Source organism: Danio rerio, chromosome 6 (genome assembly GCF_052040795.2).
Source record: "Danio rerio strain M-AB ecotype USA chromosome 6, GRCz13ab, whole genome shotgun sequence".
Taxonomy (NCBI): domain Eukaryota; kingdom Metazoa; phylum Chordata; class Actinopteri; order Cypriniformes; family Danionidae; genus Danio; species Danio rerio.
Window position 1 is genome coordinate 34427624 of NC_141026.1, and position 22393 is coordinate 34450016.

The window sequence follows — 22393 nt, forward strand, 5'->3', positions numbered from 1 at the left end:
GAATTCTTTTTAAGGTTGTATTTTCTGTCTACTTTAGAGTCAGTATATTGAGTAAACATGACAAATAATTGGCTTTAACACTTTTAGCTTGTTAACTAAGCACATTTCACGTGCATAGGTACTTCTTGATTAATTTATGTATGTATGGGAAGTTATTTAGAAAGCAGTTGTGCTATTTTTAAGGTTAATGAAGCAAACATAACAAGAAGTGTCTGAACTTGTAGCCTGTTATCTAATTGTTTCTGTTTGAACTAAATTTAACACTAACTATTCATTTATACTTTAAGATGAAGGCAAGCCTGTAGAAGACCGTCATATTTAAATGAAGCCTTTATTTCATGAAATTGTGATGTCAAATAGATCATTCTTAAAACATGTTTTTTTTTTTATATATTCTGTCAGATATTACATTAGTGAATATTAATGTTTAATAATTTAATAGAGAAGCCATGCAGAAATATTTATTTAGTATGCAAGTTATTTTTAACACTTAAAGATATCAAAATATAATTATAAATATTATGAATATAATTAACGGCAAATTGCTACTCCAAAATAAGTCTAGCGATAGACATTTGACATTTTCCCTGCAACTGGAGGGTGTGTTGCCAGTTAAATATAAACAGCACAACAGAGTTTGTGGCATTGATTATTTGAGACAATCTTTGGAGAGGAGAAATAAGTACTCGCCCCAAAGATAAATGATCTCTGTGTTGGTTTCATCTCGACAAAGGCCAAAGCTCCCTTCTCCCACCATTTGTGCTTCTAGTATTATTAAAGTTTAAAAGTAAGTTGTACAAATGACCCGCTGAAGTTCCCAAATGGCAATTCCGAAATGAATAACTCCGATATATCACAGCTCGAGTTGCTGGGGCTGTTATGCTAGATTTATTAGTCGCTGTATTTTTCTTGCGTCAACTGATGTTCTTAGTCTCCAGGGTCTCGAATGACCACCCTTAGCGATGGCATAGGCTATTCCTGTTAGAGTGTTAAACACCACAGATTAAGACACTTTGCGGAGCTCCCAAGGTACTATTTGACCGCTTATCCTATTAGAAAACAGCCGCAGCGGCTCATCTGACACTCGCTCACATTCAGCTGCCCTGTAACCCCAGATGCATCAAAGTGCTTGAACATCGGAGATTGCTGTGTCCTGAATTCCTGTACTAAACCTTTTTTTGGCCTACACCTTTAGCCAAGTCAGAGGAGATGTAAATTTACTCAAAGGTGACTAGTATGATTGGAGGTGACCGATAAAGGGACGGTGACATCATTCCATAAAATCATCAAACATATACAATGACTGTATATTATTTTTATATGTTGAACTCGGTCTTGACATGGCATCAATGGGACCATAAAGAAATGAAACATGACTGGGGTCAGCTTAATGATTGGTTAAGTGTTATGTGAGTACGCTCTGGGACGTTACTAAAGATACCAAAGTATCGATATCCACACATGTTTAGTGAGATATTCCAGATCCGCATAGCAGTCATAGCTACAGTATGACACGACTCCCCTGAGCTTTGCACACTGGGCCTTATTGCCAAGCTATATTGTCACATTGAACTTTTATTGATTTCACCTCTTGTTTATGAAATTCTCCTTCACACATTATTCTTGTCGTCTCTTAATGAGCATAAATGTGGAGTTAATGATTCATCCAGTATGACTGGCCCTGAAAGCAAGTTATTTTTGTATTAATTAGTTAATTAATTACTTATTTTATTAGTAATTATTAATTAGATTTGACATATTTATTTATTTACAATTTAAAACAAGTCATGCTATCAGCATTAGAATGACAAAAGCTGATTCTGGTGGTTTGCTAAACAGCTTAAAGATATATTCATTCATTCATTCATTTTTTTTGGCTTAGTGGCTTTATTAATCTGGGGTTGCCACAGCGGAATGAACCCCCAACTTATTCTGAATATGATTTACTCAGTAGATGCCCTTCCAGATGTAACCCAGTACTGTGAAACATCCATACACACTCATTCACACACGCACACTTTGGCCAATTAAGTTTATTCAATTCACCTGTGAATACAATTTGTAAATAAATGGCTAAACTATGTTAAATATATGTTTAAAATATATGTTAAAATATTCTTCATCATACACAGATGTATTTAAGTAATCTTGCTTTGTGCATCTCTAACAGTTTTGGCCTGTTAAACTGACCATTAGCCCAATTTGAAATGTACAGAGATGAGCAAGGGATAGATAATTGGTATTGTTAAAGGAATTAACCAATAGTCGTTCCAATAGTTGTTAGATTATTCATAAACAGATTCATACCATTTTGGTAACACTTCTCAATAGGAAAACAAGATTTTACAGCATTTGCATTATACCATTTAGAGGCTTCAGGATGGTAAGACTAATGATTATTGTATGAGTGTGTATGGGTGTTTCCCAGTGGGTTGCAGCTTGAAAGGGTATTTGCTGCGGAAAACATATACTAAGTTGGCAGTTCATTACGCTGTTGCGACCCCTGATAAATAAAGGGACTAAGCCAAAGGAACATGCATGAATGATGAGACCCACACTGTAAAATATGTTAATTAACAGTTATTAATATTATTAATACATTTTTGTCCTCCAATTTGTGATTCATTGGAGTTTCCTTTTATTTACATTTTTTAATAGTATTATTTCCGCTCTGACAACTTTATAAACTTTTATAAAGTAAAGTAAGACTTTTATTGACATTTTACTTTGAATCAACATATTATCTGGGTTGGTCATGTAAATTGTCTCCAGCTAGTGGGTGGTGTGTGGTCTGGCGCAAAATGGCTGCCGTCACGTCATCCAGGTGGATGCTGCACACTGGGGGTCGATGAGGAGATTCCCCCCTATGTGTAAAGTGCTTTGAGTGCCCAGAAAAGCGCTATATAAATGTAAGGATTTATTATTATTATTATTATTATTATTATTATTAAATTGCAATCCAATAAAGTTTAAGAATCTGACAGTAATATTTTTTCGTTGTTATACAATATATAATTGAAAACTAATTAAATTGCTAAAATCTTCTTAAAAAAACAAAAAAATGTCAATAATAGTCACTTAGTTAAACTACATAGTTAAAATTTCAACATCAAAGGTTGTTTGGGAGCAAAGTTCAGGCATCCATAATGCAGTTCCAAATGCAAATCACTAAAAGACAATCATCAATCATAAAATGTTTTAAACTTGTTATTAACAAATCATTTTACAGTGTCACGACCCTCTTTTCCAAGCACATGACTCTACATATCCAGCCTTCTCCCTATACAGAAGAGCAGAACTTGCGTCTATTTAAGCTTCATATTGTGAGTTGTTTGCATAGCGAAGGCTTTAAAGCTGGCGAACATGGCATGCCAGGACTAATGTATGTTTTCACAAGCGCTGGTGTAGGATTTACCACACCTCACACCTCACCACAACTAGAGCTCAGGAAAGCAGGTGAGGCAGATTACAGCCTTTCCTGTTGTGCTAAAACCAGGGTCAGGGTTGCGGAGATCTCGCTTCTTCTCTCGTCCCTCTCAATCGCTCACACACACACAAGCACAGCTGAAGATCTGGCCTGTCAGCTACTTTCTCCCTTTCTCTTACACACGTACTCATAGTGGCTGGTGGTCATAAAAGAGGCCGTGCTGGCAGATGCCTGTCTCCCTCGGCCATATATGAGCTTCCTCAGCTGTTCCCTTCACATCAGCTGTAATGAAACCATCTCTATTCTGCTTCTGCTGCCCTTTCTCTAGCACTGCTGCATGGCAACCTAATCTGTGGGTGGCATCAGTGTGTGCACTTTCTGCTTATCCGTGCATGTGCTGGTTATTTTAAAGCTCTAAAACTGCTAAATGTAGATTTTGATGACAATCAGTATTTACTAAGACAGACACATGATGGTTTTAGCTTTTCATACAATTATTATCTATCTATCTATCTATCTATCTATCTATCTATCTATCTATCTATCTATCTATCTATCTATCTATCTATCTATCTATCTATCTATCTATCTATCTATCTATCTATCTATCTATCTATCTATCTATCTATCTATCTATCTATCTATCTATCTATCTATCTACCTACCTACCTACCTACCTACCTACCTACCTACCTACCTAAAAAATGTTAATAGTTAATAAAGAATAATAAATGGCGAATAATAATAAATTGAAAATCAAGGATACTCCACCAAATATAGATATCTGATATTATTAACTTTTTTGATTGGGTGGTGATTGAGACAATTCCCTATATTACTTTTATAATACTTTGTTTCATATCATTTTGCTGTAAGAAAATAAAGTTATGTTGAAGGGGAATAATCTTTTACTAAATTGATAGTACAAATTGAACTCTGTGAGAAAAGGTGTACAAACAGATCAAGCTTGCCATGTTCATGCATTGTTCAGTCTCTCTGTCCGTGGTGAGGAAAGCTCACTGTGCTTTTTGGCGTTCCCTGCTCCCCTTAACAAATTGAGGGATGTTGGTGTGGTTGAGCAAAGGGCTTTAAACATTACAATCATCATTGCTTATAAAAAATTTAAGTAACAGCTAAAAACCTGCAACTGTGGCTTTTAGTTTATGTAACAAACTGTTATTAACCATAAAAAGTTATTATTATAATACCTCATACCAGCAGATACATATTTATTTAAGGCAAGATGCTGTAGGTGAAAAAAAAAAACAGAACTCTTATTTTTTTACTATAGGTATTACAAGTTTTCTAAAATAAAATTTTTGAATATTTAAATGAGGCACTATTTATTGATTCATTCATTTTCTTTTCGGCTTAGTCCCTTTATTAATCCGTGCTTGCCACAGCAGAATGAACGGCCAGCTTATCAAGCACATGTTTTACGTAGCGGATGCCCTTCCAGCTGCAACCTATCTCTGGGAAACTGAGGCACTATTAAGTTTAAATTATTGTACAGTATATGTGTTGTCGAGGACAGCTCATACACTTAATACACAAATACACTTTATCAAACGTGTACTCATGGACATCACCTATAAGTAGGGCCAGACAGAATCTGCTGACATTTTTTTCTATATCTGCATAGAATTTTTGCAAAAAAAAAAAAAAATCTGCAGATTTATGCGGAATGATTTTAGGAGTATAACTAAAAACTTAATACATGCAATAAACACAATACCTTTTTAACTTTTGTTAAATGTTTACAATGCAAATCCAATTAGATCCACTTATTTGGCAAGCAAAGCAAGTCTCTCATTTAATATATACACTAAAAGACAGAAAATGTTACTTTACAAACTGTATTGTAAATAAATCATGTGAACATTTTAAAATTACTATTATTATATCTGAATATTATTAGTAAAAATAATTTAACTGAATAAATAAATAACTGAATAACGGAATAAATGAATAAATATAAATTTACACTAGTAAATACATAGACTCAATGATGGGCTAAAAATCTGCTGATTTCTGCACGTGTAGATTCCGTGTGGGCCTACCTATATGCTATATAACTGCAGGTTAACTACTGTTGATATATGATAACTTTAACTGTTAAAAGCTATTAGTTGCTACTTAAAGTTACTAGTAACTAACTGATAATGTTATGGTAACTACTAACCTTAACATTTCCAAATTTGACTGTAATGCAATAATGTGCACCTTTTGTAAAGCTGCTTTGAAACAATAATGATTGTGAAAAGCACTGTACAAATAAATTTGAAACTATGTAATCAGGCAAATCATAAATGAGCATATACATTTTTTTATTATTAGGAGAAAATTATTCATTTTGACAGAAAAAAGCCATTAAATACAGTTGAAGTCAGAATTATTAGCCCCCTATGAATTTTTTTTCTTTTTTTAAAGATTACCGAAATTATGTTTAACAGAGCAAGGACATTTGTACAATATGTCTGATAATATATATATATATATATATATATATATATATATATATATATATATATATATATATATATATATATATATATATATATATATATATATATATATTTTTTTTTTTTTTGATAAAGTCTTATTTGTTTTTTCCATTAGTTTTTAAGTTTTTTAAAAACATTTTAAGGAAAAACTTATTAGCCCCTTTAAGCTATATATATATATATATATTTTTTTTTTTCGATAGTCTACAGAACAAACCGTTATACAATAACTTGCCTATAATTAACCTAACCTATACCTAGTTAACCTAATTAACTTAGTCAAGCCTTTAAATGTCACTTTAAGCTGTATAGAAGTGTCTTGAAAAAGATCTAGTAAAATATTATGAACTTTCATCATGGTAAAGATAAAATTAGAGATGAGTTATTAAAACTATTATGTTTAGAAATGTGTTGAAAAAATCTTCTCTCTGTTAAACAGAAAATAGGAAAAAAATAAACAGGTGTTAATGATTCAAGGGTGCTAATCATTCTGACTTCAACAGTATATGTAACTAAATGAATAAAAAGGATTAATATTTTGGATGCTTTTTTTCGATTAGAGTCAGGGAAGAAAACAACTACATTTTATGAAAGGCACAAAACACCAATATCTCAGTGTCAGTATCTAGTGTCTTTCTTTAATTTAAAAGAAAGAAGACGTTAAAACCATCCATTACTGTCACTGGTTTTTAATGGTCTTAGTAATTAGCGCAGCATCAAGCCTAAACATTTATAAATCCCACACATCCGCCATTCCTTAACTGCTTGCTGTGTAACTCATGAAGATTTTTCTATTTTTACTTTGGGAAAAAAGAGAGCTAGAATAAAAGACACAATTGGACATATTTTCTTTCTTTCTTTTTTTCATTTTTTAGATTTTGACACCAATAGGCTTTGAATATTTGCATAATCACAGTTTCTACTGATTGCGTATTTGAAGCAGAATTGTTAAAGTAGCGCCAAACACACTTTATCACTCTTTCCAAAGCACTCAAATAGAAACATTACCTAAATGGCTGGCAAGCTGTGGCTGTTAGCCGAATGCTAATACATGTCAGAAAATGGGGCGAAAATTTATGACACGCCATCTGTTCTCCAGCATGCAGCTCAATGTGTATTTCCAATGTTAGCTCTAGTAAAGACCTCCCCATTCAAACTCACTAATCACTTCTCCTAACAAGAATTAGCTCTTGGTTCAGTTCGCCCAATAATGTTTTCAACTTCTGCCCTCAATGGGATTAAAGCGCCATTAATTCTCTCCTAGATGTCTATGAATAATCCCCTCCTGGATACAACATTATTATGTAATTAAAAAACAACCCGCATTATCATATTTTGCTCGTTATAGAAGTAGTTATTATTTCGGGTTTTCTCAAAGCTATGCATCACTGTCACTGAAGATGAAGTGGTTTTTAAAGACAAACTTGTTTATAATTTGTGCTAATATTTGTTGCACAGGGTGGAACTGAATTATGTTATTTTAAATATTGATGCTTCCAAAATTAGAGAGAGATTTTTGTGAGAAATACATGAGAAATGTTGATAAAATATTGTATCTTTCTATTGATATTTCAGCTGTATTACCTTATAGCCTGGACATAAAAGTTATAGAAAGCAATATCATATTTTCTAATATAAATGAGGAGTACACAATACATCATTTCATCATCGATATCGCAATGTGTGCATTCGCAATAGTCACATCGCAGCATCTGCAATGTGGAGTTGGGATTATTATAGTTGTTCAACAATGAAGAATGTACAGTGTTTACATCTTACATTAAATTTAATTATCCAATAATGGAGGCAGGACAAAAAATATCGATATGCTATTTCATTGTGATAATTCCACCCGTGATACATTATCGATGTAGCCAAGTATCTATATTTATTTAATGGTACAAAAGATCTGAATTAAGTATCACCCTTGCACTGCTATCAATTACCACTTAGGTGGAAGTACATGAGGTGGCGCTTCTCGAAATGGCAGATTTAACACATATAATGTTGCAATTTTACAAAATATATGTGTTGTTAATAAAATAATTTTCCCCTTTCATTTACAAATATTATGATATGTTGTGGATGGGTCACTTATGAGATGTCGCTGATATTTTGATCTATCAATATTGGGGGCAAAATATCATGATAATATTGGATTGTATCGTGTTACTGTAACTGAATGTCTGACAACTTATTTCAGTTTTATCTTTGCTCTATCTTATTTATTTATTCTTGCAATTTCTTTAATTTGGTTCTCTACATAATTATAGCAGTGAATCTAGCAGTGAAGTTAATGATTTAATTCCAAATAGAGCTATTTAAATAATCTGCCGAAATTGTATTCATATCACAGTATATATCATAGGAAAATAAAATATTGCAATGTCAGATTTTTCAATATTGTGCAGCCTTAATGAATATTATTTATCTAGTACTGGCAGTTTATTTTACCACAATATACAACACCAACTCGACAATATATCGATTTAAACTATTAAAATGTTAATAAAGGTCTCTTTTTTGAACTTTTCGAGGTTAAAAGTTATTGGAAGAGAGATTAATGTTCTATATTGCAATTCAAAAGCATAAATAAAAGGAGAAAAAATATATAAATTACAAAATATGGAAATCTGATGATTTAAAGATATTTTTTTACAGTGTATATGCATCAAAATAAGGATTTTAAGCTACACAAGCGTACACAGACTTCTCTATATTTTTTTTACTATAGTATTTAATATGTCTTGGCATTTGCTTTTGCTGAGTAAAAAATTGTAAAGGTTATTGCGAATTCCATCCAATCCATCTGTCCAAACAAGTTTATTTTTGCATTCATCTTTTTCAGATCCCCCCTGGTCTAATGATGTCTAATCCTGTCTGATGAAGCACTAAAGATTTCCCATATCCTAAAACAGTAAAAACCTAATTGTAGAGCCATGGTCTAATTTACTGTTCAGTGTTTTATATGGCCGGCGTCTTTAGCCCTTTGCGCGGGTCTCTAAAGAGGCGTACGTTATGATCCCGCTGTCAGTAAAATCAATCCTTATCAATTTTAAAGTTCAGATTTTGATTTCATGACTTTCTGGGGACCAGACTAGGCTGAAAATGGTTATTTCAGCCTCTTCTTTCTACACTCCATCTGCCTATGTATTGATTGCCTCTTATTCTTTCAGCGCTGTGAAGAAAACGAGAGAGAAAAGACTGACACTAGTTGAGATTTAGTTGAGTTAAAGAATGGTATTCACAGACTAAGCTCTAGGTCAGTCTATAAGTAAAGTAACAGGAATATATTCTACTCAAAGAATTTGGTAACACTTTAAAACAACATTCTACAACAATATTGACATTAGTTGTCTACATTGGTTAACATGAATTAACAAAGTATTTCTGCTAGCATTAATTAATAATGCTACATTCATACTGACTTTAACATTAAGTTCATAAATATGTCTCATTCAAAAATACATGATTCAAAAAATTATTTATGTGTGTAAAAAAAGTTTTCGTCATCATTCAGCATAAGAATATTCAACATATATATTTGTGTAAATGTAAACATTTATTCCTGCCAGCCTTATGGTTAACTTAGTGGATTGACGGACAGTTGTGAAATATAAAGATTTTAATATTTTACTAGATATTTTTCAAGACATTTCTATACAGCTTAAAGTGACATTTAAAGGCCTAACTAGGTTAATTAGGTTAACTAGGCAGGTTAGGGTATTTTGGCAAGTTATTGAATAACGTTGGTTTGTTCTGTAGACTATTGAAAAAAAAATATAGCTTAAAGGAGCTAATAATTTTGACCTTAAATAAATTATTTAAAAAAAATTAAAACTGCTTTTATTCTAGCCGAAATAAAACAAATAAGACTTTCTCCAGAAGAAAAAATATTATCAGACATACTCTAAAATATCCTTGTTCTGTTAAACATAATTTGGAAAATATTAAAAAAAGAAAAAAGAAATTCAAAGAGGGGCTAATAACTCTGACTTCAACTGTATATATTTTAAATCTGCTTTCTGGTTTTTATAACTACCCGCCGGTTAATAAAACACTCCACGCTTCCAAATACTGATGTCCATATGGATTTTCTTTATTGAACACCGTGAAAACTAAAAGATAAACAAATAAACAAACCAAATGTTTCACACAAACACAGATCAAAAGGACATCAAAATAAACAAATAATATATAAACAATCTTTAGTTTACCGTGTTGGCCTGATAACCAGCTGTAGAATACGCAGGAACATTAAACAGGTGCTTGCATTGAGATCTCACTATCCTGAGTGACCATACAAACTCTCGCAGGTTAAATCAATCAATGAGAATCATGTGACTTCTCACTCAGGCCAACCGGAAACAAAGAAATTATTAACAAACATATACCAATACACATTTAAATAATGAAATTCAAAACCATAAACAAAATTACAAGCTGACCAATCAGCGTCAGCTACACTCCCACCAAATTACCTTTGACTTCAGACATTAATACAGTCAATGGGAATTTTCCAACCTTAACACCATAAATTTTACCCTACCAACTAAATTCATAATTTGTATATTCTAATTAAAATCTACAATTTATTAAAGTACTCAATTTTTATTATTATTTATTTATATTTTTAAATACACATTCTAGTTAAAATTGATAATTACTTTAATACTCAATTTATCCACCGTATAAAGGTTATATTACAAAATGAAGGCTTCATACCAAAGTAATTTAAAGAAACTATAGAGCATTTCAATTTTTAAACTCTGCTCACCAGTACTATTAACTTTTGAATTGGACTCTGGTCAAACTGATATGTTTGATTACAAGGCATCTTTCCTGATTCCAGGTTGAGTACATGCAACACTTCCATAAAGGCATCCTGTTGTACAAGTAGAACACTTCACTCCTAAAGGTTCTGACATCTTCATCTTCTTTGCATGTCTGTGAAACTGGGCAATAACGTTTAAAACTGTAGTCCATTTTGAGACCAGTGATGGTTGCTGTAGAAAATCACTTTGCATTTTAACATCAGTTTTTAATACTTGAACATCCTTTACCTCTGGGCCTCCCACCAATAAGCCTTGCTTAACCATCACTTCACCTTTCCAAAAGAATTTCTTGCCACTTCCACTCCTTTTAAACCGGTTACCTCCTCCCAGTATTTTCTCATGCCCAAACTGCTTTCCGTAAGCTTTCTTTCCCCAGTCAGCAGACTTAAAACTCTCATGTTGGGGACGGCCCTTCCCCTGTGACATCTTCCTCTTTTTGAAGTGTTTTGATGACTTGCCAGGGCAGTGTTTCCATTTAGGGTGCTTTAATCGTATTAATGCGAGACTTTTATTACAGCCACCATCATTCTGATTAACACCTTCGGTTATAGAGTGCAGAAACGGAACATCTTCCTGTGATATAATCTTCTCTCCCAATCGAGTATCTGCAAAATCCATTTCCGATGATCTGATGACAGCAGCAGGTGTCACAGGATAAAGCTCCTGGATTGATATACGTTGGCATAAGCCAGTCACATTCACCTTTGTACAGTGTGGAGTACCCCCCACAATGCTCCAGCCCAGGTCAGTCTTGATGGCATAAGGCTCTTCATCACGTCCACTGATGACCTGTCGAGGTGCCAATGCTCTAGAGCAATCATAACCAATAAGGAGACCTACTCCACAATCCATTTGTGCAGGAATTTCATCAGCAATCTTTGCTAGATGTCTCCATCTTTTAGCCGTTTCACAGGTAGGAACATGTGTTCGTTCAAAGGGAATAAAGTCCCTCGTATAAGCAGGAGGCAAACAGAATGAACTATCTGAAAAGAACCCTCTAACTTGGAGTCTGCAAACTCTCTGGCTCTCTACAATATGATCCTTTCCCAACATAGTGGACAGCTTCAATTTTACTGGATCTGTTGTTACCTGCAATCGCTCACATATCTCTTGATCAATGAAAGTGTGACTGCTTTGTGTATCTAATAAAGCATATACAAGGATTTCCTTCTCAGAATTAGATGAAGACAACCATACAGGAACAATCATGGATGTTAAACCTTTTTCTCCACCATTCATACAACATAAAGAGGATGTACTTTCTTCAACTTGTGAAACACCCTGAGTAGTTGGCTTATCTGTTATCTGACGATCTTCATGCAGCGGAGTGGGGTGGTGCCTCTTGCATACAGCACATATGGCCCTGTTTCTACAGTCCCTGGAGAAATGTCCTTTTCTCAAGCATGCAAAACACAACTTATTCTCCATAATAAACCCTCTCTTTTCCATTACAGTCTTCTCTGTTAGATCTTGACATTTATAGATTGAGTGTCCCTCTCCACAAAACAAACATTCGACTGAACTTGCACCAAGCACTAATGTACTCCTTAAACTGGACGCCTTAGAATTGCTAGAATCAGCCAAATCACATGCTCCATCTACATTGTCCGTAGTGGTTGCCAACGAGCTTATCCTAGGATGCTTTATCTCCTTAATTGAATTCCCATCAGATGTCTTTAATGCATACAAAGATGACACAGGATTGCATGCTATGCGTGCTTCCTTAGAGATAAACGAAACAAAGGTGCAAAAGCTTGGGTATTCTTTGTTCAAGTCCAACTGTTCTGTGACATAACGGTTCCACCTATGAGTCACCCAATTGGGAAGTTTAAGCAATATCTTCTGGTTCTCCTCACAGTCGTTCAGCACATTAAGACTCTTGACGTGTGGCATGGCATCACTGCATGATTGCAAAAAATCACTGAACTCTCTTAATTTAACGTATTCGGATGCACCAATCTTGGGCCATTTACTAAGTTTCTCTCTAAAGGCACGTTGTACCACGAAGGAGTGACCATATCTGGCATTTAACTTTTCCCATGCTTGCTGATAAGCTTGATCATCTTTTCTATAAAAGGTGCCTTCAAGAACTGATTTGGCTTCACCATCAATATACCTTTGCAAATAGAAGAGTCTGTCTGCTGAATTTGGACACCGTCTTTCTATAAGTGACTTAAACATTATGCTCCATTCTATAAACTTAAGTGGGTCACCGAAAAATACAAAAGGTTCTGGAACAGGAAGACGGGATAAGGCCACTGACTCTTGTAATGTCTGTGTGACAGATACTTTACTTTCTGGGTCTTGTTTATCCAAATCTGGTGTGTTAGAAACAAGGAGAATAGGGTTACTCACATCTGCGCAGGCTGAACCACATTGCTGGCTGTTCATTCTTGATTCCTCTTCAGTGTACACTCGAAGTCTTGCTTCCATGACCTCAACATCTCTGCGATTTTCCAGTTTCTTTAATCGCTGCCTTTGCTCATTGATATCGGCCTCCATTTCAATTTCAGCTTTCTTTGCGGCCAACAAAGCAGCAGCCTCTGCTCTCTTAACAGAAATGCTTAAAGATTCTGAAAGGGGTTTTGAATGATTACTAAGAGCTGCAGCTCTAGACACTGTAGATCCATAAATGGACCTCGCATACTCACAGTCCAGTAGCATGCGCAGTCTTGCCTTCTCAGCTTCAGCATCAAACTCCATGCCATCTTCCACCAGGCGTACCCTCATTATCTTCAGCAAATCTGCAGTGACCGCTGAACATGCATCAATTTTCCTCCTAGTTTCTTGACTTGGTACTACTTGAGATCGAATGTTATCATACAACCCTTTCATATCAGACTCTTTCTTCTCCACCCCATCCATCATATCATACAAATCACTTTCAGGACACTCATGCTTCAGTTTAAAGCGAACATCTCTTACATAGACCTTCCAACTCTCATAAGCAGTTTTAAACTTCTTTTCCTTCTGGATCAATTCTTGCTCTTTCAACTCCTGCATCTTTGGTGTCAAACGCTTGTCACAGGAAGATTTTCTAACTTCATTTACCGCTGATGAACCAGAATTAAGTTCTTTAAATCTCGCCTCAGATTTTTCAGTGCATGTGGTACATGATGTATAGCGATTTCTCACAGTGCCCTCAATTTCATATACATCATCCATTAAAACTACTTGCTCTTGTAATAAACATTCATTTTGCTCAGCTGACTCATCTTGAACAGACATTTTTTTGTTTGTTTGTCAATTATTTTCTATGTGCACACACTTTACACAACACAACCATGAGATTATTAGACACTCAAACTCACTTCAAAACAATACCCTTAATACTGTGAAATATTTACTTGCGTTTTAAAACCTTTTTTTTCTACAAAAAGTTAATATCTATGTTAACCCTTAAACATTGATACAGTCACAGCAATTTCAAACCATTACCATCAGCACATATTTTTTCCTCTCTCTCTGGTTATAAGCAACTTTACCTTTAAACAACTTGGATCCAACTCTTTAAAACATCAACTTTTCGCCAAAAGACGGCATTCAAATACCACAGTCTGACCTGCTATGACGCCGATGAATGAGAGATGAATGAAAGGATCCGCCACGTGAGAAAGACGCCAAACTGCGCTCTGAATCTCGCTGCTGCCAACACAAACGCAGCAGCTTGTATGACGTCACGAAACCAGTTCCTCACAGACCGCCGCTGCTAAATAGCTTCCACAGTCCCAGACTTTCACGGAGGAATCACGCGCCGAAAATAGCGTCCTCCGTCACCGCAGAGGCAGCCCAGCCGCGCACAAAAGTCCGTCCAGAGATACGAGCTGCTCACCGTTGCTGTGCACCGCTGATAAACACCTTGGTAAGGTGGAATTTGGGCCACGTTTTCACTATAACTACCCGCCGGTTAATAAAACACTCCACGCTTCCAAATACTGATGTCCATATGGATTTTCTTTATTGAACACCAAGAAAACTAAAAGATAAACAAATAAACAAACCAAATGTTTCACACAAACACAGATCAAAAGGACATCAAAATAAACAAATAATATATAAACAATCTTTAGTTTACCGTGTTGGCCTGATAACCAGCTGTAGAATACGCAGGAACATTAAACAGGTGCTTGCATTGAGATCTCACTATCCTGAGTGACCATACAAACTCTCGCAGGTTAAATCAATCAATGAGAATCATGTGACTTCTCACTCAGGCCAACCGGAAACAAAGAAATTATTAACAAACATATACCAATACACATTTAAATAATGAAATTCAAAACCATAAACAAAATTACAAGCTGACCAATCAGCGTCAGCTACAGTTTTAATGTTTTGATGTATAAATAGCTATATTTATATCTCACAAGCTTACTGATATGGATCTTAACATCAAATTGACTTAACATCAAGTTGAACCTGTATATCGAAATTCACCTGAATGAAGTGATCAAAAGAGGTGAACAACAAAAACCCCAGGTATTCCTGCTTTAATATAACTGCTGTCTCAATGTTTTCCAGAATGAGGCTCAAATGGAAACAACAGCATATTTTAACCATATTTTGTCACTTATGTGCTTTCAAAAGACAGAAAATTCACAAAAAAATATTCAAAGATGATCCCATGGATTTACTAACTTCTTTTAAGTTAAGTGCTTGTAAACAATTAATTTGCATTGAATTTAAACAAACAAATGAAGTTGAACATTACTACATTTAATTTGTTTAAATTCAACACATAAATAGTTTACAATCATTTTGCAGCTAAAATAAGTGAAATTAATAAAAGTATTTTGTCATGGCTTACTGTATTGGTCATGTAATCATGTGTTAACATAAACAAAAAAAAAACATTTATTAATCATAGTTCTTTTTTAATTGGCAATCATTTATTAACACAATATTAAAACCAAAAACTGACAATAAACAGTTAACTTGCATTTACAAATCACATCATTAAAACAAACATTTAATACAAGCAAATCTTATTTAATCCCTAATAACACCTGTATCTTTTTTTTCCATTGTTATGCCTCACCTGCAAGTGTACAAGCAAAGTTATTACATTTTTCTTGGCAACCGAGAGTGTTCCAAACATTGCAGTGCAGAATGGAGAGCCTGAGGATATACGGCTCCAATGGTAAACTAATGCTTCTGTGATAACTGCCCACTAAGTGGGTGGGACAAGGATGCCATGACCCCGCTGGCCTTACTACCAGTCCCTGCTAACAGCTTTGGCCCAGAGGTCAGCCCAATTTCCCCACTGCTGAGTACTCATTACACACACGGCCTGTGATAAATGCCCAGAGCTGCACGTGGCTGCGGTGAGCCTCAAAGTCTCTGAAGGAGCAGTTACTAAGCAACCCCAACCTGAGCCTCCTTCTCTCAGCATCCTGTCCTCCAACTTGCTCTTACTTTTTTCTCTTTTAACTTATGTGCCTTTATTTTTTATTCTATCTGAGAGATAAAGCTCATTGTGATGGGACAATATGAAAAGGCTTTTGATCTAAAAGCCAGTAAACTAAATACTGAGGGAGCATTGTAAATGCACTATAGATTTAAGGTATTCAAAAGGGACGAGTGTTAATCATGCTTTTGAAAAGAAGTGCTTTTTATTTTATTAATGTGCATTTGTATTGTAGTGTAGTGTCTTACGATCACTTACTGTATGTGTGCTTTAAAAGAGAGTACACATGGTGTTTATTAACACACATAAAGGTTTATTTCATTCCAAAGTGAAAATTCTGTCATTACACTGTAAAAAAAGATTACTCTCTTAAATTAAATGACTCTTGTTATCCTAACATACATCAGTCAAACTGAGTACAAATTTTAGGGTTAACCTTGAATAATTAAAAAATGAGTTGAAACAGGATTAACTTGTTAAAATAAGTAAAAGCAACATAAAAACATTTGTTGTCTTGACTTTTTGTCATATCAGTTATTACAGTTTATTTACATATTCACGCACTTCATGAACTCCTATTGTTAAAAGTAATGTTAATTTTTTGCAGCTTTTTATTTTTGTTGCAAACTTTGAAATATGCATTACATATGTGTTGTCTTTTAAAGTCATTTAAAGAAATGGGCTATATGCATAGCTAGTGTTTTTTTTCTTCAGCCAATGATAAACTTCCAGTGAAAGCTTAATGTGACTATTTTCAATTTCATAAGGTCCGTTTTACAGCACCAATGTTGTAATGTAATTAAAACACATTCAGTTAAATAGACTTAAGCATTTATTTGGTTGTTCAAGTGTAATACGTGAAGAAAGACAGTGTAGCTGCTTGCACCATTATGATCAGAAGGTAAGCGCAGAAACTCCATTGAAAATACAGGGGCAAAATAAACATATCATATTTTAAAGACATGACGGGTGGAAATGGAATTTAATGCAGTGCTTGATGTCTGGTCTGATACTCACTTTATATTGTACATCTATCAGGCAATGAAGAAAACTGATTTTTAAAGAAATCAGACCTTTAACGTGGCAATTTTATAATGGAAAGACCAGAAGCGCTGAGGCTGGCTGGCTGAAATAAAAGTCTGTGTGCAAATACCCTATTGTCTATCAATTTGAACAGAAAATACCTATTTTGCTACCTTCATTACCTATTTTCTACTTTTGTTTGGAAGATTTTTATTTAAACTGAGAAATTTCTTTTTGTCCATTGACAGTTTTTTATTTAAAACTCTTGAAATCTTTCAGTCAGTTTTTAAAGAGATCAGTTAATGTAGGGAAAAAAAACACAAAATATTAAATTCAAATGAATCAACTAGTTTAATCCACACCTTCTTTAATCCACATACATCGATCAGCCCTACTTGTTGAGTAAAAACAAATTTTATTAGTTGTTAAGGGACATGTGACACAAAAATTAATCTTACGCCTGTTTCACACCGCAAGCGTCAGCGGCGCGTGTGTTTTCGGCGTCCATGTTAACAGATTAGAGCTTTCATACCGCACGCAGCAGCAGCGCGTCAGAGCGAGGCGTGAGCGTCGCCGAAGCAGCAGTGCAGCGATAGTTTCGGCGCTGGGTCTATTTTTGACGTGCTGCTCACGCTCAATTAAAGTGACAGTGCATTGAGAATGACCAAAACACATTGCATGACAGTAAAAACTAGCAATTTTACCCAATAAATGCGTTAATAATGTCAAATGGTTTATATATAGTCATTCAAATGAACTTAAAATGATTAAAAACGGCAACAAACATTTATTTAGGCCCGAACTACAAAACCAAATGTAAAACAATTTTAGTATCAGTTTTGCTTAAGTTGCACACTAGTGTTGTTGGAGAGGGGAAATAGAATATTTACGGGATTTGTAGTCCATAGCGAAGTGTATTGTGGGTAGTGTAGTTCGACACGCATGCTGGATTATGTGAGCTCGCTGTGTTCTGTGCAGCTGAGCAGAGGAAGAAAGTTTTAATCGTCTTTGTTTTATGTTCACTCGAGTTATTCCTACCGGGAGCTGTTTGCACTGTGAATCTGACAACACGAAAACAAGTAAAAGAATGGCATGCATTGGTTACTTTTGTCCGTCTCATCATGTGCACGAGCATGAATTAACGAGCTGTTATTCTGCTGCTGGACATCACTGAAGCGGAGAAAGTAACACTAGTTTGATCATGTATAAATATCATTATAACTATATTGTATAAATATGATTATAACTAGGTCTACAGCAACTTGGTAATCAAAAAACGAATTACATGATATCACAGGCGATTGTCTTCTGACTGTAGACACTTCTCATATAAGTTAGCTTGAGAAGCATACAGTACTATTTGATCTATAAAATTAGTAAAATAAACATTTGCAGGTTAAAGACACAGCATAGGAGGGGCCTTGGTGCAGATGAAAAGTTTAAAAAGTGTATTTGTATATAGAGAGACATGGGTAACTAGATAGAATTGACAGAGATAGGTTGATCTCTGCAGCAGCTGCCGAAGAGCTGCGCGCTGCAGACGCAGCTGGTGTGAAAGGCAAACGCCTGCGTGCTGCTACTGCTCGACATACGCGCTGCTCACGCTCTGCTCACGCGCCGCTGACGCTTGCGGTGTGAAACAGGCGTTATTCTTAAACACATCAAGCATGCTTGTACTTATATGACCAAATTTAAATGGCATAAATATTTATTGGTAGTCTAAGAGGAGGAGCATTTACGAAAACCTGATTTATACTTCTGTGTTGACTGATGGCTGTAACCCAAGGTACATATCTTGCATGTAGCCTACGCCGTTGTGTGCATTTAACTTTTGCATTCTGCCTGTGTTGCTCTGTATTAACACTTCAGAATTACTAGTAGCCAGTGGGGTTTCTATGCTCTACTGTGTTGAGTTTTTTTGCCAGTGGTTTGGGTTAATGCCAGAAATTCATATAATGCTACTGCATAAGTAGCTCAAAATAACATTCAGTTCACATTTAGCTGATGATTGATACTAAAGCTTGTTTGGCATGCTGACCCGGGAGAGAGCCCTGAGCTTATAAGATCCTCGAGCCCTGGGCTCCCTCCCGTTGCAGGGCGAGAGCGGAGTTTGAGCTCAGGTAGATCTCGATGACTACCCCTGCTTATTGTAGCTAAGTGTTAGATATGGAGGCTGAGAAGGTGTACTCAGCTTAGCTAAAATATTTTGGATTAATTGTTTAGGGTGCTTGTTTTTGAACTGTGGGAGGAAACCAGAGGACCCGGGGAAAACCCACGCGAGCACGCGGAGATTGAGCAAAACTCGAAAACAGAAAACATTCTTTCAATATTCTAATATGTGAGTCATTCGTTCATTTTCCTACGGCTTAGTCTCTGGTTCAGATGTCCCCACAGCGGAACAAACCCCCATCTATTCCAGCATGTATTATGCAGCGGATGCCTCTCCAGCTGCAAGTACTGGGAAACACCCATACACACTTACACACTATAGCCAATTTATGTTAATTCAATTCACTTACACCGCATGTCTTTGGATTGTGGGTGAAACCTGAGCACCTGTAGGAAACCCACGCCAACATGAGGAGAACATGCAAACTTCACACAGAAACACCTCCTGGCCCAGCTGGGACTCAAACCTGCAACCCTCTTGCTGTGAGTCGATAGTGCTAACCACTGAGCCACTGTGTTGCCCTAATATGTGATATTTTTCACAATAGTTGTGTGTGATATACATGTTTTTACATACCATATCAGAAATGACTTGTGTAGCACTTCATGTTTAGCAAATATAGGCTGTTCTGTAACTGAGCTTGGAGACATTGCTTTAATCTTTCTCTTTTGTGCCTTACCACACATTTACTTCAAGTGTATTCTCTTTAAAAGCACTTTGCAAGGTTGGTAAAGCATATTGAGAGACATTTACATCACATCAAAGACTTTTGAAAGATTTGTTTAACTTTCAGGGTGATTATATTGTAGGGGTTCACTCATGTTGTGATTTTGGTGTACCAGAAATGTCCAATGATGGACACAAGAAAGAGGATTACTGTTTACCCGCTACTTAAATCAGATATAATGTTTAACTAGCTTTCTGTGTTTATAAGAATGCACAAACGTACACATACATACCACTAAGATTTGTTTGTGAATGCATTTTATGTTAACATGATTATGCCAGGGCTTTAAATCCATTTGCATAGTCATGGGATTGAGAAAGCAGAGACAGAGAGAATCAAGAGTTCCCAGGGCTGCCTGTCTGTGGCTGTGTGTTTACCTTGGGGACGAGCTGATGGTAGTTTATTAAGTGGCAGTAGAGGGCGTTCTCCTGCCTGCTGCCTGCCACTCTATTCCCCTTCTAGTGCCACTGGTGCCATACACACATGCGCCATCTTATATGGTAAATGCAGGAAAGGCCAGGCTGCTCAGGGACACGTTTTACATACAGTAAGTGAATATTTGTAAGATGCATTTTGTTGTTAATTTTATGCTGCCCAATTATCTTTTAATTTCATTTAAAAGAGGCAGTAGAACATACAACTTTATTTTTATTTATTTAGCTAAAATAAATTTTTGGATAACATTGGTAACCTTAAAGTCATAAAATTCACCCTCAAATGGAATTCAAGTTGATTTGTATAGCACTTTTTTTACAATAATTATTGTTTCAAAGCAGCTTTACAAGAGGTGTACATTATTGCATTACAGTCAGAATAAGGTAAAATACAACCAAATATAAGTTATTATATGCATTTATAATTTATTGCATGTAGGTGATGTTTATGTTTAAATGTTTTCCAGTGTGTATTTGTGTATTAAGTGTTGTCCTGGAAGACCTTGATGGCTGGGATCAACACTTCTACGCTTTGTATGAGTTGTGTTCTGAGTCCTCTATGGTTGGCATAATCTCTTTGCAGGTCTTGGATCACATCAGTGGGGCTGCACATTTTCTAGAGGCCTAAGGATTAGAACCTCTAGAAACTCACTGTTTACTCATCCTAAAGTGATTGCATACCTTTATGATTTTTTTATTCTGTTGTACACAAAAGAAGATTTAAAAAAAGGAAACCTGTAACCATTGACTACCATAATTGGAAAAACAAATACTATGGAAATCAATAGTTACAGGTTTTCAGCTTTGTTCAGAATAGCTTATTTGTATTGACAAGTCAGGAATTTTCATTTTTGGTTGAAGTTTCCTTTTAACTAGGCAATCACTATTATAGTGACAGTGTAGCTGCTAGTTTCTAAAACATCATATGGAAAATGGCTCAATGAATCATACTAGTGTGAATGATTAAATTTTAATTAAACTTATTCAAAAATATATGAAAATATTCCCGTTTTACATAAACCAATAAAACACTTTTAAACATATTTAATTGTAATGCTTAGTACATAGTGTATTACTTTGACAGACTGTTAATTAACTTGTTTTTTTGCTCTGTTCAAGCTATTTTCGTTTTTGTAGATGTAGGCGATGTGAGACAACAATACTGTTGACTTCCATTGTCACTGTTTTTTTAACATCAGCTTGTTTAATAGCCTCAAAGTCTGGGCTGTGTAACATGCTATTAAACATTTCGACTGTTAAATTACTTTAACAATATTTGTACTTTTGGTAAATAACAACTATTTAAAGCTTATTTATCCGCTTTTGCTTGAATATTATTTTCTTCCTGGTTTACATAAAAGCTGCTATTGATGCATGCTATAATTTTATATGCAAACAATGTTGCATAATTTAAAAAACTCAGATAAAACCTCATATTAAACATTTAAACATACACAACAATACAAATGTCACAATGTCAATCATTTCAGGACAAATACCTGCTAGCATGTTTTTATTTACTTTTTATACAACAGAAAACATTACAAAAAAAAATATGATTTAAATCAGATCTTAACTGGAAGATTTCACATTTATTCAATCATTGTATGTAATCATGAAAATGGTCTTATTTTGAAGTAACTGTTTGAAACAATCCTAGATTAAACACATTTGGCCAAGTCGACTTTGTTTAAGATTTTGCCCCACAATGACAATCTAGCTTGGCATCTCCTATGTATTGCATTTTAAAGTTTTTTTTTTATAAACATTCCAGAGAAAATCCCACCATGCTGCTGTTCTGCAGTAGGCTCAACACATTACCATTCACTCACTTCCCCATTTTAAGCTCTTGCCAATGCATTGCGG

At 35.1% G+C, this 22393-nt stretch overlaps 1 protein-coding gene and 1 long non-coding RNA gene across 14 annotated transcripts in view; one reads left to right on the forward strand and one right to left on the reverse strand.

Annotated features, from left to right (window-relative positions):
* Positions 1-22393, forward strand: part of LOC147836401 (uncharacterized) — a 122497-nt gene that overhangs the window by 44020 nt on the left and 56084 nt on the right. The window lies entirely within an intron of this gene.
* Positions 10540-14920, reverse strand: LOC147843552 (uncharacterized). The gene is made up of 2 exons (XM_087257553.1): positions 14842-14920; positions 10540-14742 (listed from the first exon to the last, which is right to left on the reverse strand). Exon 2 carries the CDS (start codon positions 13992-13994, stop codon positions 10758-10760), a length of 3237 nt encoding a protein of 1078 aa, XP_087113679.1. The 5' UTR covers positions 13995-14742; positions 14842-14920; the 3' UTR covers positions 10540-10757.

Coding starts and splice junctions, on each gene's coding strand:
- LOC147843552 (XM_087257553.1), bottom strand. CDS start 13,994: ATGTCTGTTCAAGATGAGTCAGCTGAGCAAAATGAATGTTTATTACAA.